This window comes from Mustela erminea, chromosome X (assembly GCF_009829155.1).
Source record: "Mustela erminea isolate mMusErm1 chromosome X, mMusErm1.Pri, whole genome shotgun sequence".
Lineage (NCBI taxonomy): Eukaryota > Metazoa > Chordata > Mammalia > Carnivora > Mustelidae > Mustela > Mustela erminea.
The window spans coordinates 92,148,501-92,174,882 of NC_045635.1; the positions used below are offsets into that span (position 1 = coordinate 92,148,501).

Sequence of the window (26,382 nt, forward strand, 5' to 3'; positions counted from 1 at the left end):
CATGGAAGGTGGCAACATAAAACACGGGTGGAGAGAGAGAGGGGCATTCTCTCCACTTGTGCCCAGGATAAGGTGCCACTGGGGAAGACTGAGGATTCCAAAGCACCACCACCACACGGCATGTCTAGGCCTGCAGAAGGAGCCCCCACCAGTCATATCCCTGCAGGCAGTGGTGGGGCCTATCAGAAGACTTATGGTGGTGGAAACAGTGGGTGGCCCACATGAAATGACTGGGACTTCCTGGGAATCACCCGGGTGTGGAGACTACAAAGAAGAAAAGATCCTGTAGGAGGAGAGAAGGACAAACACCAAGAAACATGGGCCACACCTAGAAGATCAAATTGCTAGGACTGAAATTCTGATGCAGGTGATCAGGGCAGGGGAAGAGGACCAAAGGGAGTCAGAGTGTCTGGTCTGAGTTCTGTGTGGTTCCCCCACCGGAGGTGGAGTAATGTGGGGATTTAGAGTCCATTGTAAGGTAATGGTGGGGTGGAGCAAGCTGACAGAGATGAGGGGAACTAGGTACAGCTAATGCACACAGTACGGGGTGGGCAACTAGAGGCCAAAATTCAGACCAAGCAGTAGGTCAAGGATTTGGGTTTCCAGGCTTGGCATGGGGAAATGGTTTCCCGAGCACCTCCTACACCAGGATAACACTGCTTTCCCCATTACCTTTAGTGTTTTCCTTTCTATAGGGTCTCTCCCTTCAGTACTCAGACATGGCTACATATCTCCCATATTCAAAACAAAAACTTTCCAGGGGTGCCTGGGTGGCTCAGTCAGTTGAGCATTTACTCTTGGTTTCCACTCAGATCCTGATCTTAAGGTGGGATCGTGTCCTTGCATTGGGCTCCGTGCTCGGTGGGAAGTCTACTTACCCTCTCCCTCTGCCCCTCCTCTTGCCTATGCACCCACTTTATCTCTCTCTCCCTGAAATACAGATATAAATCTTTAAAAAACAAAAACAAAAACCCAAAATTTTCCTTTGACCCCATATCCTCCTCCAGCTACTTCCTTCATGTAATCTCTCCACTGTCTACAATGAAGCTTCTCCAAAGAGTGACTCTAACTTCTGTCTCCAATTCCCCATCTCCTTATTCACTTCTGGCTTCTGCTCCTATCGTTCCCCCAGCACGATACCACCAATGACTTCTGTGTTGCTCACCCCAGGGCACACTTTTGTGTCCTTATATTATCTGATACTTCAGCTTTCTTGGCTTCTGCTACAGCACACACCTAACTGCTTTAGGGGTTTGAGGCAACTTGGTTTGGATCAACATAGATGACAAAACTCTCACCTTGCTCCCTGTGCAGCAGACTGAAATTGAGGCCCTCCTGAAACCCAAGTCAGTGGCCTTCTGTTCCCAATCTCTTCAGTTGTCTGGGCCATGGCTTTCCTGTGCATCTGTGGTCATAAATGAACGTTCACTAATCCCTTGACATGCACTGGCTAAATTAAGCCTCACTGCAGGATTGCAGGCAAAAGGCAATAGTATCATAATTATCTCTGTTTTATAGATGGGGAGACCGACACAGCTGGGAAGTATAGGGCTGGGATTAAAAGCATAGGCAGTTTGACCGCAAAGTCCCCACTCTTAGTGTCGTTGCCACAGTGGGAGAGAGAGAGCATTGAGCTGAGTGTGAAACAACCCCCTGATTGCCTGCTACAGGGTCCAAGGTCAACACCGACCAGGGACTCAATTACTCACACAGCATTCCTGCAGATGGTTTTTCAAAATTAACTTTTTTATTAATTTAAAAATCAAAAAATACGCAAAATACGCCAACTACATAAATAAGTACCCTATTTAGGTACATGTCTTGTGAGAAGAACGAAAGGCTAATACTGTTACATTAAGTTTACTCTTACTTGTTTACACGAGTTAACTATAAAATGGCTACAACTGCTAAATGGTGCTTATGGTCTTTGTTGTTCCAAGTGTTTATGATACAAATAAATACACAAGAAGAACCACATCCATTCCTCTCCTAACTACAGGTGGCTTGGCCTCTTCTCCTTATGCTCTATTGCCTACACCACACCAAACACTGGAAGGTTTCTGTGTTGGCCTAGCCCAGTTCCACAGCTCCTGCTTCAGAAAGCACTTTGGAAAGGTGTGTCCCAGCCCCTGGGGGCAGAAGTCTATCTAGGGAAGCTCTCTGGGTGTTCCCTTATGGTTGAGCTTTCAGAGAACACCTGGGTGGGAAGGCTTTGGGGTGAGTCATTCCAAAGGGGAAATCACCACTTGGCCTGAGGATCCAGTTACTTGTTTCCACACTATGGAAATGCTGCCACCTCTGGGAGGGAGGCAGCAGCTACTCAGCAGCCTCATCCCCAGTAATGCTCTCTGGCATCTGGGCCCCGGATGTTCTCCCTCCCTTTCCCGTAGAGCATATGTATGAAGCGTTGGTCCCAAGAAGGCCTGGCCACGACGCACCCCTGTATCTCTTCGAGAATAGACTCCTTTATGCCAGGTTGCCATAAAGATTTTTACATTTTTCCCTATTGGTGTCATCGACTGTAAGGAAAACAATGTTCCTCTCTCTTATGATCATGGAGTGGGAAATACATGACGTCTGCGTCCTTGATACTTCTGAGTACTCATTAGAGTTCATTCATGCCCAGCACAAGGGATGAATCTAGAAGGCAGGCTTGAGATCCTTGTGGAGAATTTATAGTTTTGCCACAAAGATGATGTCTAAAGCTAGGCCTCTGAACAGAGAAGTTCTGCTCTGGTATCAAGCTGCAAATAGACATTTTCTGAGCAGCCTTCTCCAGGATTCATGACTCAAATCCCCACTCGCTGGGTGAGATGAGAATGGCAGGAAGGTTTAGAACAAAGATCTTTGTCAGAATGTCTGCTTCCCCAAATGCGCAATAATTCTCCTAACTGAACAGCCAACCTTCAGAAGCTTGTGGGGACTGAGCCCCTTTGCAAAGTCAAAACCAACTCCTGTAATTGGAGAAGAAGGAAAACTGCCCCTTTAAGGAGCTTCTAGAATGTAATCATTTAGCCTAAATTTTTGGACTATAGAACTCTGACCTCAAGAAAATTAGTGAATATTGAGCTATTCGTCGGTGACTCCTATTGACTTGAAAACACAGAAGGTTGCCTTGTTGACTTTCAGTCACCATTTTTTTCAACAATTATTTTTCTTCTGCGGAGTCAGTTTTGGAAGATTTTACCCAGTTCTAACTTCTTTACGAGGGCTCAGGGAGAAAAGAGAAGTGCTATCACTAGGGAAAAGTTATTTACAGCTTCAAAGTCAATGTGGTCATGAAATGGTGTTCTTACTCTTCACCCTGCCACCATAGTTCGTGACTTCAGCAAACACACCACTGACCCAAGAGCAGAAGTTTCTGCTCGCAATTCCTTCTTTATCCTCCTGGGTACCCACAACTTCAAAGCTACTTGGGAGCCAGATGAAGGAAAGGAGGGGAGAGACTATGCTGGCTTTGACTACGAAGAAAGGCAGCAATTTAGTCTGTGTATGTGTGTGTGTGTGCAATGCGCACTCTTGCGCGTATGCATGCGTCTGTGTCAATGAGGATAGGGAGTTAATTTTTTTCTTAAAAACACAAGACATCCTAAAATTCAAAGAGTATAATATTTTCTCTGTACTACACAACTTCTACTAAGTCTTTTCTCTTTCATTGGAGTAACTTCCTAGATAGAAACCCTAGGGTTCTGTTTACTCTTTAACCTGTAAAGAAATGTGATTCTCCCAGAAACTAGAGCAGTGCTGTGGTGTTCTACCCCTCTTCCTCCCACAAACAATTCAAGACTCTTCTAGTCTGGCAGGAGGTGTCTGAGGACTGACGCACCACTCCACACAGAGGAGCGAGTTATGCTGTGCATGGCGTGAATAATGAACTGCATTTGAGTCTGGGGTTTTAGGACACTGTTGACTTAAGCAAAATCAGCCCACAGTCCAGCTGCAGCTTGAGTTTTCTTGCTTTACCCTCTCCAATACTGTTTGTTTCATCTAACAGTGGCCCTTTTCAGACCTCTCCAGGTATAAAACCTTGACCAAATCTTCAAGCTCTGTTCTGCACACACGACTTGAACACATCTGGCTGATCTGAGCTTCTCCTTCGGTGAAGATCTTCCACTGGCCTACAAAGCAAACACAGAGTGGCCCATACATGTAAGAGGAGGACAGAGCCAATGAAGAGTGTAACCAATCTAGCTTATCCTTACCCACTTTGTCCCCAGTGCGGGGGGGATCAGAATACAAACGTCAGGTGGTTTCAACAGAGCAATCCCCCAAAACATGTTTCTGGGACAGATACGAAAAAGGGCCATGGAGCATTCATTTCAACATGCAGGATTTGTAAGAATCCCAAGAATAATACCTAACGGCCTCAAGAGTCAAACCCAAGTATTATTCTTGGAGTTTTTGCAGTATATCTAGCATTTGAGAAATGCCCCACTATTAGGTTGTGAGCTAATTAGGTGGCTTACTTGGCACCACGTCAAATAAAGCAGTACCTGTATGTTACTGAGGTTTTGCTTTTCGGGGGGCAGATACTGGTTTAGGGAACTTGATTATTTACTGCTCTTTTCTCTGTTCACACCACCTTTTGCTAACAACTGCCCACCTCTGTTTTATTCTATGCTCACATGCTGTCCTTACACCCCCTTTAGCACCCCTCTGTCCCCTCCTTTGGCTATCCCTCCCATTCCCTGCTTTCTCCTCTCCCTCCACGGATGTGCCCATACTTCCAGGCTGTCCTTAACAACTTGCCCCTTCCCCAATCCATCATGCTAGTTGAGCAAATATTTTTGAGTTCACACCCTGTGCTGACCACTGGTAATTACTCTAGATCATCCCTCTCCTGGACCAGTCCTTCTCTGACTCTCCTGATCCTCAAGTGTCAAGATTTTCCTTCTTCCGCCGTCACTTTGCCATGGCAAATAATCTTCGTAACAAACTGCCCACACTGGATATCCTCCTTGGTCTTTCGATTCCTGTTCTTGTGGTGTTACAACCTAGGGAACTCCTGGTCCAAGGTCAGTGAGCTTCTCTTCATCCAGAATCTATTTTCAACCTCTTTTCTTTTCCTGGCCACAGGAGATCATGTCCCTCTTTCCTTACAGACTCAATGTCTCTGTTCCCTTTCTCGTCTGGATCCTTCACTTTTCTCTGTTCTCTCCAACTCAGTGGGAAAGGAGAGAAGGGTCAGGCAAGGAACCTGCTTCCCCCAAAGTCCTGCTGTGTGCCAGGATCTGATGGTCACATGACAGAAAGGGTCAGGCCTCTTTTTGATGATCCCCTGCTGGATCATCTCAGTGCCCACTTCCTTCAGTTGCACACAGCTGGAGGCACACACTGTCTACTTCCTCTATACACCCCAAATCCTGTTGTGGACAGAGAGTTCATTTAAATCATCTTTCAAGCCCCACCCCCATCACCGCAGCCCAGTGCTTGCTCATGGTGAAACAAAAATGTGTTCTTTGAAATTAATTGGTAATTTCAAAAATCACATCACTGGTACGAGATCCTAGTCTCTGCCCCTTTTATTCCTAACTCACATGTACGGACTCCCAACCTTCAGTCTGAATTCTCCTCCTTCCTGTTCAGTTTATCATCTGTAAGTTTCCTACATTAATAAACAAGTGACCTCATCAACCCTATTTCCAGCTGCCCATAGGATAGACTCTGCTCAAATGGCCTTTAAGCATCTTCAGCTAAACATGTTCCAAGTGAAACGTATTTTCCCCCCACTACCTGCTTATTCTCCATTGTTTCCCATTCGCGAATTAACACTATTCACCCTGTCTATAAAGCTATTATTGTTGGGAGTCATTCCAAACTTACTTCTTTGTAGGGATGCTCACAATTTAACCTCAGAGGTGTCCCTCACGGTGACCTCTCCTTCCCTGCTGACCAACCTAATATAATGTAAGAGTTGTTTGTTTGTTTGTTGTTGTTGTTTTATGGTATAAGGGCTTCCTAATTCAGAGTACCACCAACTACTTAATCACTGAGAGTTCACTTTTCACTCCACACAGTGGGCACTCCATTCTAAAAAACAGACCTGCATGCATTGCACACTTGCTTAAAACCCTCCCTTGGGGTTCTCACATCTGGAAAGCAAGTCCAACTTCTCAGCATGGTATGTTGGGCTCTTCAGAACATGGCTTCATCAAAGTATAAGTATCAGACAGATAAATCTGTCTAGCTAAGAGACATCTTCCTGAAGCACCATTTTCATCTCGCTAGGCCATTTGTGAGTCTACAGAGAAAGCCACTTGCCTTCTCTGTGAACCTCTCCCTGGCCTCTTCCAGGGCCGCCCCCTCACCACGTTTCTTGTTCACTCCTGTCCAAGTCTTCTCTTAGGCTGAACCCTCTCCCTGAATGAATTTCCTGACCTGTCGCCCCATCACACCTTTCTCTTTCAAAACACACCTCCTCCCCGAAGCCTTCCTTGACTAAGACCCTCTGGCTTCCTCACAGATTTCCCTGAGTACTTAAGTATTTAACTCTTCAGAACTAGACTGATTCATAGAGAAGGCATTTTCATGTTCTGTCTTGCCCATTGGCATTCCCTTTGGATAGGAATTCTGGGCCTTTTATTCCTTCAGAAGTACTCCCCCCTTCCCCAGTCCCTAGCAATATCTAGTCCTCAGGCTTCATCCTGCATAGAAAGGGGGAGAGCTGCAGGTATGCCCCAGTGAGTGCCTGGATGCTTTTAAAGAAACAGGACAATTCAGGGGCAGTTCTAAAGAGCTGAACAGCGCTTTGCTGCACTGGGATGTGTTCTCTTTCTCTCTGTCTCTCATCCCCACCACCAGAGGATTCATCCTTCCAGATGGTACGTCTCCACTAATGAACCAACCAACTCCGGAATCTTGTGAGCTTTCTCTGACCCTTTGGAGACTCCAGGGTTAGCAGTGTTCATTAAAGAGAGTCAGGAATCCTGAACTCAAGGAAGCTTATGCTCAGACCACATCTGGATTTGTCTTCACCAGGTCCAAGCTTTTCAGCTCACATTCAGAGACCCCCCTCTGCTGCTAAGTCCCCCAGAGAAGAGACAGAACATCTTCTGACATTGACCCTGAGCCTGCTGATAGTCACTGAGAATGAAAAGAGACTTTACTGGGGGCTCTGCTCCATGGAGGTCTGGAGGCATTTTCCAGGGGGGAGTAAAGAAACACAGGGTTACCACTTACTCAGGGTCGTCCTGGTCACCAGCTTGAAGTGATGGAGTTCCTCAAACATCCTTTTGGAGATCTTTTCAATATGGAAGTGCTGGAGGATGCCTGGGGCCAAGTGAAAAAGTGGGGCAGGTGGTCAGGCCCTCTCTATCTGGAGCTACCACCCCCTTCCTCTGCTTGGGTTGAGCATATCATCTCATTACTGGGGCTTAGGAGTATCGAGCTGGGCTGTGTAATGTGCTTAACCAGGAACTTGGATGGCTCAAGGGTTATAATTGACTCCATCTGTTTCCTTGGCTCACTGGCCTCTCCTAGGTTCTCCAGAGAATAGAGATATTGAAGATAGTGTTGCTGACCATGGGACCCCCTCCTAGGGAAAGCCACATGAATTGAGCATGGGTGCTGGTGGTAGCCTCTACCACCAAAGGCGGAATGAGAAATTCTGCCCTTGCCCCCACGTCCAGGTAGATTATGTCCCTGCCAAACCACTGGGCTGCCCTTCTGGCCAAGCAGCAAGAGCCAGCAGTGGGACTGTAGACAGGTTGTTTGTGTAAACGGAGAAGCCATCCCTGTTCCCAAACTCACTGAAAAGCATATTTTCTTTTGGGAAATATTCAGAGCTCCTTTAGGTTTCCTTGCAGAAAATGGGGAAAGTCAAAATAAGAGGCGGGGGTAGCAGGTACCCACAGTTTCAACTTTGCCTGAAAGCGTTTACTGGAATAACACCCAAAAGGAAAATGGCCTTGCAATGAAGGAGCAACATGTTACCAGCCTACATAATCCTCAAGAGGTCTAGAGAGGCCACACGTAATTGTAGCCTGGGTGTTTCTTTACTCACTAAGCACAGCCTTTGGCTTCCCAGCACTGAACAAGTGGTCACTGGGACATTATACCAGCATGCTGAAAAACATCCACATGCCTCCAGGGAGTGAGAGGTGTGGAGAAAAAATAGTGGGTCCACTGCAAGGAAAGCCAACAGAACAGGGCTTTAGACCTAGGTGACCAATTCTAGAGGAGTTAGGGAGTTAGAGCTGGAAAACCAACATTCCTTGGTATAGACCAAAAATAAACACGGGTGAGAAACATGTGTTCAGCATTTTTTCAGGGGTGGGGAGGAACTCACTCTTTCAGGCAAGAAAAGTTGGGAAAAGGAAGAGGAAGAAGCCCCACTAACACTCGGGCAATTGTTTTTCAAAGAATGGTCCAAGTGCCGAATTAGAATCACTGGCTGTTTGGGACACGCTGAGGTGCTACCTAAGGCCTACTGAAGTAACATCTCTTGGGTGGGGCTGGGTAGCTACATTGTAGACCAGATCCTTTGTATGATGCAAAAGCAGAATACAGTTTGAGTGCTCTCGAGCCTTAGGCAGGAGAGAGCAGAAAAAGGATGTGCATTATTTCCCAACTGAAATCTTACCTCTTCACTCAGATTCCTAGAAAAGCTGACCAGACTAGATCAACACTAGCCTTGTACCTGCGGGATGGCCTGAAGAGCTATATGATCACAAGGAACACAACGCAGCCCACTATGGCAGTCAGTGTGAGTAATCAGGAAAGGAACTGGATGAACATTATGACTGGGATTGTCCCTTCAGTGAGACTCTAAATCTTCTTGAGGGTGGGGACAATGTTTTCAATGTGTCTTACCCCAGAGTACGGACCATGATTTCAGAGATGTAGCTTCGCACCACATGAATGGATTTTCATGTTGGTTGAGCTTCATGTTGGAAAGAATGATAGGCTATAGTCTGGTTGGTCGTGACCTTAGCTGCACATTAGAATCACCTGTGGAGCCTTCAATACACTCACATCAAGGCCCCATTCCTGGCCGATCCATCAACGTCTCTGAGGGTAAGGCCCAGGCTTTTGGTATTTACAGAAACCTCTCCCAGAAGATTCTGATGTGCAGCTGGGGTGGAGAAACACTCCTTCAGCCTTTGTTGGTGTGAGAAAGACAACAAACCTTAAGGTCAATGCTTAGTTTTTTGGACAGGTCATGACAAATTTAAAGGCCATAATCACAGATGTGTTAGTCATGTTTCTGAGCAATCAGGAGAACTGAGCCAAACAGAGCAAAAAGTTGAAGCAAAACTAAGGTGAGTCTTCCCCTCCTTCCCTGTTCCCCCACCCCTTACAAAAGAAATTAACAAAGAATCAATATCATCTTGCTCACCCTTTCGAATGGTCCAAACGTGGACCTCTACCTGAGGTGGTCTCTCTGTTTCCAGGGCTATTTTTCTGGTGGTCTCCCCATCCTCCATGAACACAGACTCATACACAGGCATTGTTTCTTCTCCACAAAAGTAGCCCTTGCTGTCAAAGTTCTGGCCTGGAAGTTCTTCTGGAATCAGGAAGCAAGCAGAGGTTTTCCATGGCTTTCCAAAACCAGAAGTGAACTTCTAGGCATTCAGATATCTCGTTATTCATAACACCTCACACTCATCAAATGTGTACAGTCAACAAGAACATTCTCACAGAGATAAAAATCCCATCCATATCTCCTCAGCTCAGTTTAGGCTGCCCTGTAACAGCCACAATGTCACAAAAGGACACATGACCTTTTAGGTAAGTCCACATGGTGACAGAATGCATAGCTTCACAGAACACTGACCCACCAAGCAAACAAGATCCCCCCCACTGCCACAGAGGAGCAGACCTCATGAGGAGGAAGAATGTCGCCAGGTACAAATCTCTGAGGCACTTCAGGGTATATAGGATTTTCCAGGTTGGGTCCAGATCATTGTCTGTTTAGCTCATGTTACCAACAGAGACCCAGGAGATGGGCTGACAGAGCACCTTGGTTAACTTCTCTGACATCATTTAGGTATACTTAGAAAACATTCATGACCCTCACTTATGTGCATATACTTGCCCAAAGGATCTATCCAAATTGGCTTGACATTTCTGAATGCTCTTTGATTTGTTTGTAAGGGGAACGATAATACCAAATCAACACCAGTGCCAAAACCTAGATGTCAGATTAGTCATATGTACATTATGCCAAATGAACGGTTGGGAGATATACACACACAAAAAAACTGGTCAAATCCCTCAACTATGGATCATTTACTGTATAAACTAAACTGTTGTATTTCGGCTTCCAGGCATAAATATACCAGCCTCCTCATACTTCCTATTCTGCTCTGCCCTCCTCTTTCCTCAACTCCCAATAAACAAACAAACAAACAAAAAACACACAAAAAGAAAAAAAAAACCCAAACAAAACAAAACAACAAAAAAAGTCTCTCTTCTAGTTGGTTATCCTTGAGTTAGGTTTCCTTGCTGGCTTCGTGATCAGCATCCTCCTCAGCTGGGTTTTAAAATGTACATTCAAATCAGGAACAACAAAGAGAAGCCAGGGACAGCCTCAAAACTCAGGAGTATGTGCAGAGGTTCATCTGTAAGATTCTCTGATGAGAGCACTGAGTGCCAGGTGCTTTGGATCTGTGACTACAATTAGGGAGACTCGTTGTTAGCCAAATGGATGCATGTTATCCAGAGGTTGGAATCAAATTGCTATTGTGTGTCCCTTGCTGACCTGATTAGTTTCCCACCCCCACCACCACTTTGGCAGTATAAGGACAAAACCAATCTTTTCTTGATGATTCCAGGTTGGACTTTTCAGTTTGCAGGTCCTTCTAGAATCAAGCTTCCTTTCTCCTTTTGTCCCTTTGTCATTATTTAATTCTCAGTGGGGCCAGTCTTTTTTGGGGGATATATTAGTAATTAAGGGATGTGTGCTAGCATTTTTCAAGTGGGAGAAGTGGGTCTCTGGGTGTACAGAGACCTCTATGTTTTTTTCACCTTTAAAATGAGAACTGAGTTCAGTTGTTACATTTTTTGCACTGGGAGTGCCTGGATGGCTGAGTCTGCTAAGCACCCGACTCTTGATTTTGGCTCACGTCATGATCTTAGGGTCACGGGATGGAGTCCAAGCACAGAGTCTGCTTGTCCCTCTCCCTCTGCTGCTCCCCCTGCTCATGCTCTCTCTTTCTCTCTCTGTCAAATAAATAAATAAAACCTTAAAGAAACCTGTTTGCATCAAGTTAATACTGACTACATCTCTAACAGCCATGTGATCTCCATGATGGCACTGTAAATACCTGTGATGTGCTAAAAGTTCTCCCAGTGTCCCCAAGAGTCGTCTTGCACCACTCCCCTCCCCAAGAGCTTAATTTACTCAGCAGAAGGGCTCTACAAACAACAAAATCCATCAGTGACTCAACCCTGGTTGGCGTTTGAAAATACTAAGAGTAAACAAAGTATGACTTTCAAGCTACCCAGTGGACACCATCCTCCTCATTCCACACCCTCCACTTCAAGGTACTTTCTGATCTTCCATTTGCTTCAGGTTCCCCTCGTGTCATTTCCTTCCAAGGAAGCCTTCTATGCTCCAAATCATTTCTGTCCATTTCCGCTTCCCTTGAGAATGCTCGTATACAGAGATCTCCAGAACCAAGAAATTGAAAAAGCATTTCCTTATGGAGGTGGAAATGACTGGTGACATATTATTCCCAACCAGATAACTTTTAAGTCTCGACAGGGGCATTTTCTGCTGTAAACCAAACGGAGTGTGTAATTATGGGAATTCCAGATATTGGGGAGGTGCAGTGAGGGTGGAGAGGAGTTGGGGAAGTAGAAGTTCTCCACAATCCTGTAGGTGGCCACTGGTACACAAAGCTAGGCCAATCTCTACCAGAACAAGGGCAAGTGAGAGAAAGAAAACCCTCATCCTTTATTTTGGCCCTTAAGTATGACTGGAGGAGTCTGCAATCATTTGTCAGAATGAAGCTTTTGGCCGGATCATCAGTGAATTCTATTTATCTTTCTTCCCTTCTCAACACAAATAACTGAAGTTACTGTTCTTTTTTCCAACCATCTTCCCTCCTCACTCTTTGTCCCTTTTTTCTCTGTCATGTGGTGTTTTCTAAGAGGCTGAGGGTGTCGTGATCTTCCCCTTTCTCATTCCTTCAGGGCTCTACTCAAATATCACTTCTTCAGAGAAGCCTCCCCTGGCCACTTTTTTTTAAAATTTTTTAAATTTTTATTTATTTGACAGAGATCACAAGTAGGCAGAGAGGCAGGCAGAAAGAGAGGAGGAAGCAGGCTCCCCGCCGAGCAGAGAGCCGGATGTGGGGCTTGATCCCAGGACCCTGGGATCATGACCTGAGCCGAAGGCAGAGGCTTTGACCCACTGAGCCACCCAGGCACCCTTCCAGCCACTTTTTTGAAAGTCACCACCCTTCCCCTTCACTGGTCCTTGATCCTGCTTGGTCTTTCTTCACAATACCCATCCCAACCTAAAATCACCTCATTGCTTGTGTTCATTGTCTTTCCTCTTCCACTAGGTTGTAAGGATGATGCTGGCAAGTGGCCTTAGTCTAGCTTGTTCATCTCTTGGAGTGTCTGTAACCATGTCTTGCGACGATAGGCATGTAATACATATTTCCAGATCGAATGCCGGAGTGAGTACATGTTTCCTGATGCACTGAGGTTTCTGAGGAGCTGGAGCAGGTGCCCTGGCATCTGTGGCTAGTGACTCTCAGTAGGCAAAGTGACTATCAGGCATCACTCAATTTGCAGACACACCTGTTTGCCTCACTGAGACTGGTACAGAGAATGGGCCAGAGACTGTCTCCTGCCATGCTGCTCTGCAAGTTGCTCCACATCCCCAAGTGGAGTGGCAAAGCAGCTCTTCTAGAGAGACTGGTTTGGTCAATCACATTCTTCAATGTATTGTCTGTTGGCATTCTGGAGGACAGTTCTTTAAATAATAACTTCTTCTTCTAATTACTTAAATAATACATGTTGTCAAAAATTTGAAAAATGCAGATAAACCAAAAGAAGAAAATGAGAACCACCTATGGTTCAATCATCCAAAGACAGTCATTATTAATAGTCTGCCATATGCCCTTCCAGCCTTTTATTTTGGCCTAAGTGTATTATAAACACTTTCTAAAACACAAGTGAAATCATAATGTTGTTTTTTAGCGTGCTCTTTGTACTTAACCAATCTGTCACAAATATCTTTCCATGCCATTAAATCTTGGTCTACAATGATTTTTGCTGGCTATATAATATGGCACGTTATGGCTAGACCATCATTTATTTAACCATTCTTGTTCTGTGTTCAGTTGAACTGTTCACTTCTTAATTGAATCACCTGTATCACCAAAGGCTTAAGTATAGAATGAAATGGGATTTGGTCTGAAGGGCCAAGATCAAAATTGGAATGTTATATAGTGGGGATGCTCAAAAAAATATATGTTGGCTAAGTTCATGGTTGCCTGCTGAGCATGAGGAATTGCGTCAGCTCAAGGAATTTAGTTCTCTGCCTACTTTGAAAAAGTTTGGCTTTTCATCTGTGTTTACAAAACCACACATAGGTGTAAGAAATGGTAGATAAATTCATGTGCAAGGAACAGACTCAGTCATTCTCACCTAGAATACTGGAGCTGGAAAGGCCCTAAGAAATCATCTCCTCTAACCCTCTTGTTTTGCAAAGGAGGAACTGAAGCTCAGAAAGGTGCAGGGACTTTTTCTAGGTTACATAGGAAACCAGTGGCAGAGCCAAGATTAGACTGCTTGATTACCAATCCCCAATGTTGTCAATCGCAACACTACAGACTACATTTTTATCTATGTCATAGGCATTAAAGCCTCTATTTAATTTACTTTTTTTCTTATCAGTTCAATATTTTGTACTGGCCTGGAAAAGACAATGGACTGTAAATGACCTGAATTCGAAACCTTGGTTTTATTATCAATTTGTGTGACTCAGGGCCGGTCACTCAATATGCTTCAGTTTTATCTTTAATAGAGCAATAATATCATTATAAAATTGTAGTGTTGGGATGGGAGCTTTGAGATTAATTGTTCCAAGCTTTCCATTGTACAGATGGCTGATGAAGGTCAGGGTAGATTTGTCACATTTCCAAGGTCACACAGCAACTTCGCTCAGGCCCAGAACCCACGCTCCTTCCACTCTAACTCACCTGTCTCCAACCCTGTCTCAAAAGGTTCATGGATGCAATTGTGTTTGATGGGTTAAACAGTGACATCAGTGACAGGTTCTACTATTCTTCTGTACAATCCTCATAAACTACTATTATGAATAGTAGTAGTAGTACTACTACTACTACAGCTCTACTGTTCTTCTGTATAATCCTCATAATCCAATTTCTCTGCAATTTAGAAAAGCCAGGCTGAAGTCTGGCACTTAGGGCTACGTGGGCCCAAAGGTGTGGTAGACACAGGCACACCCCCAGTCTATTTCTGAGTAGTAAGTTTCTTCCAAGGAACCATCTTATCAGCCCTTCAAGAAAGGCGAGGATAGGTTCATTGTTAGAGCTGGTATCATTACGATGTTGTGGCAGATTGATTAGGTTTCTGGTGCTCCAAGAACACCGAGAAGGACTCTATGGGGATCTCAGTCAACCAAAGGCAGGGCTTCCAACCAACGCACCTTTTGCCTTTTTACCTGGACACACCTTGCAGCACTTCCCATCTATTTTTTGAGGATATTTGCAGGGGTATCGATTGGGGCAGTGGATTTTCTTACACTCTTGCTTGGTGACATTACAAGTGCACAGCACACACTCCACAATGCCAAATGCTCGGAGGTTTGGGTGCCAGGACTCGCCATGGGAGTAGGTCTTTCCATTGGAAACACACACTGGAAGAGAACACAGGACTGGAAATTAAAGGCTAGGGAGCTGAAACAGGTCCCTGTGCTCAGAACCCAAGATCTGAACCCCTTAAGACATCAGTCATCCTTTGTCCTTTTCATGGCTCAACGATGTATGTTGACAGAGCAGCTTCTGTAACCAAAAAAACAAACAAACAAACAAAAAAAACAAAAAAAAACACACCTCCAAAACAAACAAACAAAAAACCCCAGCTCAGTTCCTGTTCTCCTGTTAGTGACTATTCAGGTCCTTCAGCAGTAGCCTCTGATCCTCACAAGTGCCCGGCCCATGGTGAGCCATCAAGAAATATTTCTGAAACTGGAGGAATGTATCAATGGATGAAAGGAGAATTCCATCTGCCCTGGGTACCTGATGAAGAAACTCTAGTAGAATTTAGCCTTAATACCAGCAGTTTTACAAAAGATCTCTATGGCCCAAGTAGATAGGCTTCCTGGCATGAAAATTTCCCAGAGATGTTGGTTGCCCAGAAAGGCTAAATGCAGAAACTATTGCTCTTCTCAAAGGGCCAGTATTTCCAGATCCCAAAGCAAATCCTTCCAAAATATCCCAGGCTATGAGAGTCTGATCCACCAACACAGATGGGTATGGAGCTAATGGCACTGGCCTCCCATCTGGCATGAGAAGGAAGGCACTAATATAAGATCTAGAGGGAAAGGATCATGAAAGAAAGAGCCTTCTGTGCGTCTAATCTTCAGCAATATCCTCTGGTCCCCACCTCACAGTGGCTGTAGAGATTCCATGGCAGTGAATCACTGCCTAGCCTAGAGATAGCCTTTGGTGGTCTCACATTTGTTGGGCGGGAAGTGAAGTCACAGGCTCCATGTTTTCTAAGGTGCCTTGGGAGAGCTGTAGGCTGAGGGGCTGATGAAGGAAAGGGGCCACAGGAACATCCTTCCATGCAAACCAACGAAAACTAGTCCGGCTCCCACTGTAAGGCAGGGAGCTAGGCTCCAATATAAGAACTCTACTGGGCTTAAACAGGGAGGGCTGAGAATAAGTTCTCTCTCTTTTTAAAAGTGCTGAGACATTCTGGAGATTTTAAGCCATGACTGGGACTGGGTGTGTTTCTCATTATTCCCATCACCTCATTATACCCAGGGAGACCTGTCGGCATCCTGATCAACAACATCTCTAGTGTGGGTTGTATCACTTGAGGCGGGGCTAGGCTGGGAGAAAGAGCCCCACTTGGGGCGTTTCTAGGAACTGACTGATTTGGCCGCAAGACAATGGCCTCAGAAGGATGAATCATTGGGCTATTTCTTTCTCATCAAGTCCACTGGGTCACATTTGGAAATATGGATGATGTTGGCTGTCTTTTCCTGTCCTTTGCAAGTACTGCTAGAGTCCTAGGCACTCTAGCAGGTCAATCCATGTGAAGATTTTCAAGAACCTGAGAACCTAAACAAGAGAAGCTCCCAAACTTATACTGAGATAGGACAGGGAGTTGACACATGAACTGTGAGGCTCAGAGCTGGGGATGGAATCACCTGACAGCTGGCCAGATGTGTTTTCTTTCTCCTGTCTCCACCACTCCTCTCTCCATGGAAGACAGTGACCGTCCCTCCTAGACAATCTGATCAAGGTAGGCACGTAGTCTGCTTCAAGCAAATTTAGGCTGGAGTCAAGTTCAAAATAGCTGAGTCCTATCACTTCTCCTCTTTGACTTAGGCAGGGGACCAAGCAGATGCGTCCCAGAGGAGCACATCTGTTAGGAGGAAAGCTAAGGAGAATGACAAGCAGGACCTCCAGTGTTACATTACCAGCTTCCCTCTCCCCTAAGCATTTCGACTAAGGGAACAGTCTAGACAAGGTGAGAGCCTACACTCTAAGATGCAGGAGTGGGAGGTCAGTGCTCTAGAGGGAAATGCAGCCTTCTCCCCAAGAACGAACTCTTGATATGATTTTAAATCATCCAGCTGGGGCATTGAGAGTGGGGGCTGGGCACAAGTGATTCTGCAGTGAACTATAATAGAAAGGTCAGGAAAGAACCACTGCATCCAAATCAATGGGAGCAATAAAAAAATGTAAACCAGCTTGGCCTTTTGTAGGACACAGAATAAATCAAGGGATGAGCCTCTGCCCTAAAATGAAGAGGCCTGTGGAAATTATGGGATTTAGGATTTTCAAAGTCCATTACCCCACAGGTTTTTTTCTTTTTTCTTTTTTTTTAAGGCTTTGAAATACTTTCAGAGCAAATGGAATCTACTGAAGACAATTTTGGATTGACAATCAAACTGCATCTTTACCCCCTCCTCCCCCACATTTCATAAATTCATATTGGAATGCCTTGGAATTTAAAAATAATACATTTCAAATCAAAGCCAGATCGATAGTAAATATTTCCAATTCTTCTAATATATCACCATTTTCTATTAAGAGTTTTATTTTGCATGTTCTTCTTTTAAGCCTGTTAGTTTCAAAAGCGATTCAATGTTTTTTATCTGTAATCTGAAATTTACATCTAACTCGTAACAGATGTGATCAGCCAGCTTTGGTTTGACCAGCTTTGTTGAGATTTATAGTAGGAGCTCTTTGTAACGGATTGTTTTTCACCCGTGTTATTCAATCATTTGGTTTAATAATTTATTACTTTTAACCCATTCAGGGAACTGGCTTTGATTTGTTTCTCCTTTAAAGGAAACAAAACATGTTTGTGGTTTCGTAAAAGGGAACCAGCTGAGCTCTTGCTGTGAAGAGCTGGTTGACATGATGCCTAAAAAAGTAAGAAGCGGTCAATTGTTTGATTGAATTTCTCTTCCCCACTCCAACCCCCGCTACTGGGGTGGGGGTGGAGGCCGGGGAGCTCTGCGCAGGAAGGTCTGGGGCCACAGACATGTGTGGGTGCCTGTTTCAACCAGCTGGTTGGCTGAGTGGGACTGCATGTCCGTGTTAACTTGATCAGTCCTTCTGGTGCTTGGCCAGGATGTTTCTGGATTTCTTACTGGGTTACTCATTTCTAATGACAATCGCCTCATGTGAATTAGAATCTCTAAGCGTGGGGTCCGAGAATAGGTATCTTTAGCAAGGGGTCCGGGAAGAATCCTGGGTACCCTGAGGAATGAGAATCACTATTTCTAAGGTGCGGAGCTACGGGCTTCCAAAGCGTCTGGCGCTGAGTACCTGTGAATATCGGTACCTAATGGGAAAACAATCTCTCATTAAAACAATCTCATTAAAAATGCCTAATGGGAAAACAATCTCTCCTTCCTTTAAGGATCCAATCAACTTCCCCCAAAGACCTGCAACCCCCTAGGGCAACTGCAAAAAGGCTGGGGGCCGAGTCAGGCTCACTGCTTTCTTGCCTTTTGATCTAAATAAAGACAGATACACCAGAAGTAAAAACTAAGCTCTTCCGGGCTGTGTTTAAGGAAATCCTGACAGTTTCTTAGGGTCACTTGTCCACAGTCGCTTGGAGGCTTGATGATAAGTGATGCTCTTGTGACTGTCTGATATGCTTGGGACACAGTGCCCTTTCTAGGTCCAGCCCTCCAAAGATGGTGGGGAGAGGGGAGGTGGGGAGGTGGGGGTAAGGCATGGAAATCCTGCTGTGGATATGGTACCGAGGGAGTGTGTTCCTTACCCTGTCCGTGCTTGTGTTTGTTGTTGATGACAATCTGCACGATGGTGCCCGATGCTTGCTGAGAATCCATAAGAGCTCCTCGGTGGCTTCTGGCCCCAGGAAAGCGGGGCAGCCCTCCAGCCTGTCGGCTTGGTGGAGAGTCATAGTGAGAGCGGTGGTAGGAATGTCTCTGTAAAACGACAAGGACAAACTCAGTCCCCCAATGCCACCAGAGAGAAGGCAGGAAGGGCCTGACACACACGGCTGCAGCCCTTTCATGAACTGTAGTGATGACCTGAGCTCTGATCCTAAATTAACTATGTGTCCACCCACACCAGTAGCCACATGAGGATATGAGGGAGGAGTAGCTTTGACGACACGCTGAGATTTCTCTCTCTTCTTCCAGGAGACTGGGTGAGCATCACTGACAAACCTCGGAGGGAGCAAACAGCCAATTAAAGGGAAATAAAGTGTTCTTCTTGTCCCCAAGAATTTTATGTGTAACAAGTAAGGTACTAGCCTGCAACACAAGGTGGGACAGAGGCCACAGGGAAAGTATCAATTGCTGTGCAAAGTAAGAAGAGAAAGAGAACTGGTGGGGGAGGGTTTGTGACCTGGGCCATGAAGGGTGGACAGAATTTTTTTACAGGCAGAATTGGTGGGGAATATTCCAGGCAGCCATTTCCAAGTTGAGAATATGTAGCAGAGAACATAGAGTCCATAAAAGGGAACAGTTGAAGGATAACATTCCAAAAGTGGGTTGCAGCCAGATCATGAAGCACTTAAAATGACAGGCTAACAAGGGGACTTTATTCAGTAGGTGACAGAGGAGAAAGTGTGGAAGCCTTTGAGGTTTTTTTTTTTTTTTTTTTTGTAAAGCAGGGAAATAATCAGAACTGTGTTTCCAAACATTGATCCCTAATCATGTATACGGTGGACTGGAAAGGAAGAGATGGGACCTAAGGATAGTCCAGATAAAATGCACTGAGACTCTCAATGCAGCCAATGGCATGAGATCATAGGGCAGAGTACAGATACCCTGGACATTTTGTAGGATAACTGACAGTGTATGAGAGTACCAGGATGTTAGCTAGAGGTGAGGGTTTTGTTTTGCTGTCACTGCTAGATCTCCAGCCCGAAACAGTGATCAGCATGTAGAAGGGGCTCATTAAACACTCATCGGATGAATGAATGAATGAATGCTGTGGTCCCTAATGAATGCTTAGAGTCCTATAGTCTAAATTATAGAACCACTGCTCTCTCGGCAAGGGTTCTATACATGATGAACCCACCAAGCTCTTATCCACCCATCTCCCAGGAGCTGAGGGAACATGAAGGCAGAGGAAGTTGGAATGAATGAAGACTAGACCCTAAAGCGAAAAGCCAAATAAATAACACTGTGTTTTGGGGGCGACTGTTGGGGTAAAGGAAGGGTGACCCACTAAAAAATCTTTTGCAGGCTGTTAGATCCTTATATTCAGTGTTAGAAATGACAGGGGATCTTGGACACACATGTTGCAAACTGAGCTTTGGGAATCAGTATTGTTCTATTGGTGGGGGAGGTGTTGGTGGGAGAAGGGGAGAGAGAACAGGAGCTGGAGTAAGAGAAAAAGAACATAACTCTCTAAATCTAAGAAGAGTCCATGCTGGTACATCGCTAGAAAATCTCACACAAATAAGACTTTGCATCAGTTTATTATCATGTACACAGATGGGATTCTCAGTGCAAATATTTTTCATTCCCACAATGGCTTATATGTCCTTTTCACTCACATTCCACAAAGACCATTACAGATTGTTCTGTCCTTTCTGGAGTCTGGCAAAGTTTTGCCAAAGGAACACAGAGACGACAGTTTGGCTGGTGGGTGTCCTACCGATGATACTTAAGGGTGGGAGTTCAACGGGGCTAGAAATTGCAAGAGAAAAGGTCGCTGACCCAGGATGAGCAGCAAGTACAAGAAGTTCTCTGATTCGTGAGGGTGCGAACGAAGTGAAAAGCTCTTCTTTGGTACCAGGCCTGAGACCCTGGACATAGGGTAAGGGCAGAAAAAAAAGATTCAAAACCCAAACAAACAAACAAACAAACAAAACCCTCAAGGATTTTGATCGTCTGCCAGAATCTCACCTTGTTTAAGGCTTTTGTTTTATAGAAAGAGAAACCAAGGCCAAAGAGGAGCAGGGTTTTATTTAGGGTGACAGTGAAGATGGAGTTTTTGGAGATGGCAGGGGAGTAGGGACGGGCGTGCAGAGTGGAGAGGAAGATGAACAGGAGGAAAAAAAGGAAGGAGAGAGTGGGAGAGGGAATGTGTGGTCAAGCTCAGCGGGCTGCAAACAGCTGCTCTGAAGAAAATATCAAAGTCGGCTAAGACGGGGGTGCCTGGGTGGCTCAGTCGGCTAAGCATCCGACTCTTGGTTTCAGCTCAGGTCATGAACTCGGAGTTCTGGGATCGAGCCCCAGGTCAGGCTCTGCACTCAGCGGGGAGTCTGCCTGAGGGTTTCTACTTCTGCCCCTCCCCACCTCAAAGAAATAAAACTTGAAAGAAAAAAAAAAGTCTGTGAAAAGAACAAAGTCCAGGAGTGCCTGGGTGGCTCAGTTGGTTAAGCATCTGCCTTCAGCTCGAGTCCTGATCCCAGGATCCTGGGATCGAGTCCCGCATTGGGCTCTCTGCTTAGCAGGGAGCCGGCTTCCCTTCCTGTCTCTCTTCCTGCCTCTCTGCCAACTTGTGACAGTCTTGGGATAGAGCCCTGTGTTGGGCTCTCTGCTCAGTGGGGAGCCTGCTTCTCTCTCTCCCTCTGCCCCTCCTGTGCTTTCTCTCTCTCCCTTTTTCTCTCTGTGAAATAAATACATAAAATCTTTAAAAAAAGATAAAAAGTCCACTACAGTGTTCACAACCTGGGGGTGGGGGTGGCAATGTGTGATCTGGATTTGAGGGTAATGGCTCTTTTAAAAGTTGTTCTCCTAAACAAAGGAACGGAAGAGGTTACCAGAGACCATTCTGACCTTTTTCAGGGAGAAAGAGAAAAAGACATTAACAAACTGGAGCTTATCTTCAAACCCAGCTGTGAAGAGCCTGCTTGAGAGAGCAGGTCAAGTGTAGTCAGGTAGAAGTGGCCATGTAGCTAGGCTTTGTTTTATTCTGTTCTGTATTTTGGCATTATTTGATTTCCCGACTTGACGTGCTGATAATTCTCTCAGGCTTTTTTTTTTTTTTTAAAGATTGGTCTGTTTGTCTCTCTGTCTGTCTGTCTATCTTACTGAAGACCTTTGTACACACAACGTGGGGCTCAAACTCACAACCCGGAGATCAAGGGTCACAAGCTCCTCCAATTGAACTAGCCAGTCGCCCTTCTCTCAGGATTTTTAGGTGGTTCTCACACATTTTTTTTCTGATGGTTGGACAGCCCCCATAACTGCAGAAAGTTCTCCAGGAATTTCTTCCTTACTTGTCCTAAGAGGGAAGGGTTATACTGGCAGAGACAGGAAAACAGGACAGTTCAGGAAAAGTCTTTGAAGTGACTTCATGGCTGTGAATTTGAAGTTATCACAAAATAAAATTTAAAAAAATTTAATTAAAAAAATGTCTTCAGAGAGGCACCCAGGTCGCTTAAGTTCCTGTCTTCAGCCCAGGTCATGATCCCGGGGTCCTGGGATCGAGCCCTGAATCGGGCTCCCTGCTCAGCACTTGGCTGCTCCCCCTGCTTGTACTCTCTCTCTCTCTGTCAAACAAATAAATAAAACCTTTAAAAAAATGTCTTCAGAATGTGTAGTAATTCACACGGCCGTAAGTCTGTTATAGCTTCATCACTGGCCCCCTGGGACCATTCCTGTCTGGGAGACACTTGGGCCAGTTTCCTTTCCAAACTATTGTTCTGACAATGTGAATGAGACACGGATTTCTGTTTCCTATTGTTTCTATCCTTAAAGCTTTCGCTTTTCTAATGGTTAATCTCTGAGTAATCTTTTGGGGACAAAATCAGAGTTTGGCTGTCATCCAAAACAAAATTCTGCTTGCTTTCATGTTTTGGCTTTCCACCCTGTGTCTACTTCTCCCTCCCTACAACACACACACACACACACACACACACACACACCCCCATGGTACCAGGACCAGTAAATGTGAAATTATGATCTGGAAACCGAACAGAAACCTGTTTAGGATTTTCCAAAGGAGCCATAATTAAGCCACTGGTTCTCCCTCGTGTACACTTCATAAAATTTGGTAAAATGGATGGTTTTCAACCCACTTGCTGAAATAGAGCCATTACCTGTGTTCCTATCGAACTGAGGTTTTCCATGGTTCCCTGTAAGTAGGAATGCTCTATTAAAGTGACAGGCTACCGAATTGGCAATGTGTTGTTAAGGTTGCCTTTTTTGATCCCATACAGACAGTTGGGCCTGCAAAGGATATCCCGAAGGGCTTCTCCTACCTTCTAATTTTTGGCTGGTCAAGAGGCAGCAATGAGTTCGAAGTACCTCTCTCTTATATGGGACAAATTCCCAAAGCACATTAACATTCATGAGAAGCCCCTCACACACATTTCACTCCACCTTCCACATCCCTTTCTTCAACACGTATTTCTTGGGTGCCTACTATGTGCCAGGTACATATTTTTCTATTACTACAGATACTATTTATTATTCAAATCACATCCCACAACATTTACCCTTTTGGAACAAAGGAAAATATTTATTTATCATAAAGTGGAACCATCTGGATATTTTTGTCTACCGGGCCCCAATGTTTGTTTCTAAAGATAGGTCTTGAATTCCTTTGAAAATCAATAACTATTTCAAGGCATTCTGAATTTGACCTCTTTTGCTACAGGAAGTATGGGATTAAGTTCAGCCCAATCTCCAGCAGTTTTGGAAGAAGGACAAGATGGAAGGACAAAGGTGGAGTTGGAGGCAGCATAAAATGAAGTCAAGAAGAAAGGCACATTAATAGCCTTACCAGCAGGACCTCCGAGCTTGCCGCAACACTTAACATTGGGATCCAAGCACCCAGCTTAAGGTGTCTGAGACCCAAATTCAGGGAGAATGGCATGTGGTTGGTGGCCATGAATTTAGTCATTCTCAATGTCCTCCCACAATAAAAAATGAGGGTGGATTAAAGGAGGAAATTGACAACACAGAAGATGGAGACTGGCATCATCTGTTAAGATCTGGAAGGCATCTCACTTCCTATAAAGCAGATAGAGGTAGATGGAGAAAAGCTTCTTAAAATTTTTTTACATTTTTATTCAAATTCCAGTGGATGAACCTACAGTGACATATGAGTTACAGGTGTACAATGTAGTGATTCCACACTTCCATACAACACCTGGCACTCATGCCCTCCTGAATCCCCACCACTTACTTTCCCCACCCTCGGGATCCACATGAACTTGCAAACTGGGGAGCCCACCCTCTCTTGCAGGAGTGCTGCTTGTTTTGAGATATCCATAGTGTTGTTCTCTACCTGACCCACAGGTAGAGAAACAGAAACAGCAGTGTCAAAATGACAGGACCAGAGAAGAAAGCACATAGATATTGCTTCAACTTGCACAGAAGGCAGAAGAAACACTGGGAAGTTTATATTGGCCATTTTATTAGGGTCCCACAAACACCTTCCTCACACTTTCTTATCTTTGAGTTTGCCCCATAATTCCTTAGGCTCTGGACTTCTACACAATGCTTGTTGAGAACTAATTCCAGAAGATAAAAAAATTTTAAATGTTATATACTGCAAAATTAATCGATGCTCATTGAAAAACATCCGATGGAGGTACCTGGGTGGTTTAGTCATTAAGCATCTGCCTTCAGCTCAGGTCACGGTCCTGGAGTCCCAGGATCGAGTCCTACATCAGGCTCTGCTTCTCCCTCTGATCCTCACCCCATTTGTGCTCTTTCTCTCAAATAAATAAAATATTTTTTTAAAGAAAAATATCCAATGATACAGAATAGATAGAGTAAAAAATCACGCTCTCTCCTTCCCCTGCCCATTTCCACCCCTTTGAGATTACCACTCGTAATGTGTTGTTATATGATCTTCCAGATCTTTCCATAAGTACTCATTCATGCACACGCACACACTTGCAATTTTTACATAAGTAAATGATAGTAGAAGTTGTCTCTTGCACCTTGCTTTGTTTACATAATAAATCTTGGGGATCCCTCCACTCAAGTTCCCTTCAATGTTTTGCATTCTTTTTAACAACAGCACCGTGTCCCACAAATTGGGTGTATTCAACCAAGTCCCTATTGCTTACGTTTGGGTTCCTTCCATTTGTTTTGCTCTTAGGAAAATAATGCTGCACTGAATGCCCTATACATTTTTTTTTGGTACCAGGGTCCAATGAATGTCCATGTATGTACCATGAGCACCTTCATACATTTTGTACACTTTCATAAATCCTTCTGTATGATAGTTTCCCTGAACTGGAACATCTCCTTTTCAGATTTTAAGAAGTTTGAGGTATGGCTGTATTTTGACATATGTTTTTGATAAAAGGATGGCATTTTGTCAATTACTTTGAAATACACAGGGACGAGAGATGCTGTTGTATACACAGAGAGGCTTTCTATGAGGTTAGCACTAACAATGGAAATGAGATGCTGCAGAGTGGAGAAGGAGTATGCGACCTGCTTCTTTTTCTCTCTTGCAGCTGTGTGACTGAGAGCCTAAGGCTTAGGAAAGGCTTTATGGAGACATGTCCATGGTACCTCTGTCACACTTGATCTTAGCCAAAAGGCCGAGAAGCGATCATAGTACCTCTGCCAAAAGGATGGACAGACCTACCTTACAGTCCTACAGAAGGTCCTCACTACTGAGGACAGACATAGTCACCTGCTTTCCTTCCAGAAGACAAAAATTTGGCAAACCATCCCGAAAGGCTACCAACTTTGGATCTAGACGGCAAGTACTTAAGGGCTGGGGCTGTGATTTCTGTGTGTTCACGTCCTGGCCCTAGTAACCAACTATACAGTGTACTTAAATGGCTAGAGTTTGGTGATAATGCTGTCTAATTTTCCGAGGAAAGGGAAAGAGCAGTGGTGTTAGAAATGGGCCCTTTTATGGAGTTGCTGGGATAATAGCCATGGAGAGAGGAAAGTCTGGCCTGGTGCTGGGGAGGGTTGAATTATTTGAGCTATTCACACTTACTGCTTCTCTGTTGGCAGGTTGCCGGAAGATATCACCATCAGAATGTTCCCACGACAATTCTCCATCCCCTGTTTATTACAAAATAAAGACAGAGTCATACATACTTAGAAGGGAAAACCATCACCCTTGTGACCTAGCCACATTTTTGGTTCTATGATCCCAAATTTCTCCAGACATTTTAAATGTAGTTAAAATGGCCATCCTTCCGGGCACCCTGGTGTCTCAGTCAGTTGGGGGTCTGATTCTTGATTTTGGCACAGGTCATGATCTCAGGGTCACGGGATTAAGCCCCGCATCAGGCTCCATGCTGGGTATGAAGCTTGCTCAAGAGTCTGTCTCTCTGCCACTTCCCCCATCTCTCTCTGTCTCTGTCTCTCTCTCCTTTCTGAAAAAAAAAAAAATGGCTGTCCTTTATAAAGTGACCTGGAAAGATTTCTCTCTGTATCTGTCTCAATTTTTAAAAACAACTCTGAAGAAAGTTGTCACTTTTTAAAATTTTATTTTTTAAGATTTTTATTTACTTATTTGAGAGAGAGAGAGAGAGAGAGAGAGAGAAAGAGAGAGAGGGAGCAAGCACAAGCAACAGAAGGGGCAGAGGGAGAGGGAGAAGCATGTTGTCCACTGGGCAGAGAGCCGGATGTGGGACTCGATCCCTAGAACCCCAGGATCATGACCCGAGCTGAAGGCTGTCACTTAGCTGAGTAAACCACCCAGGAGCCCCATCCATTCACACTGTACAAAATTTGGGAAACAAAAGGGAGAATAATCACTTTCCATTGTGATATAGCCATCACCCTCACTTTTGCTT

The 26,382-nt window shown here is 44.7% G+C and overlaps 1 protein-coding gene across 6 annotated transcripts in view; it reads right to left on the reverse strand.

Annotated features, from left to right (window-relative positions):
* Window positions 1–1,725: 1,725 nt before the first annotated feature.
* CHRDL1 (chordin like 1) overlaps window positions 1,726–26,382 on the reverse strand; it is a 120,845-nt gene continuing 96,188 nt past the window's right edge. For 3 of the 6 annotated variants that reach the window (XM_032331188.1, XM_032331186.1, XM_032331185.1), the window contains exons 7-12: window positions 25,575–25,642; window positions 18,454–18,622; window positions 14,645–14,839; window positions 9,338–9,505; window positions 7,180–7,269; window positions 1,726–4,118 (exon numbers count right to left, since the gene is read on the reverse strand). In XM_032331188.1, coding sequence (XP_032187079.1) covers window positions 3,988–4,118; window positions 7,180–7,269; window positions 9,338–9,505; window positions 14,645–14,839; window positions 18,454–18,622; window positions 25,575–25,642 — 821 coding nt within the window. In that variant the 3' untranslated portion in view covers window positions 1,726–3,987. Of the gene's footprint in view, window positions 4,119–7,179; window positions 7,270–9,337; window positions 9,506–14,629; window positions 14,840–18,453; window positions 18,623–25,574; window positions 25,643–26,382 lie in introns of all 6 variants that reach the window. The other 3 variants (XM_032331184.1, XM_032331183.1, XM_032331182.1) reach the window with 1 other exon arrangement.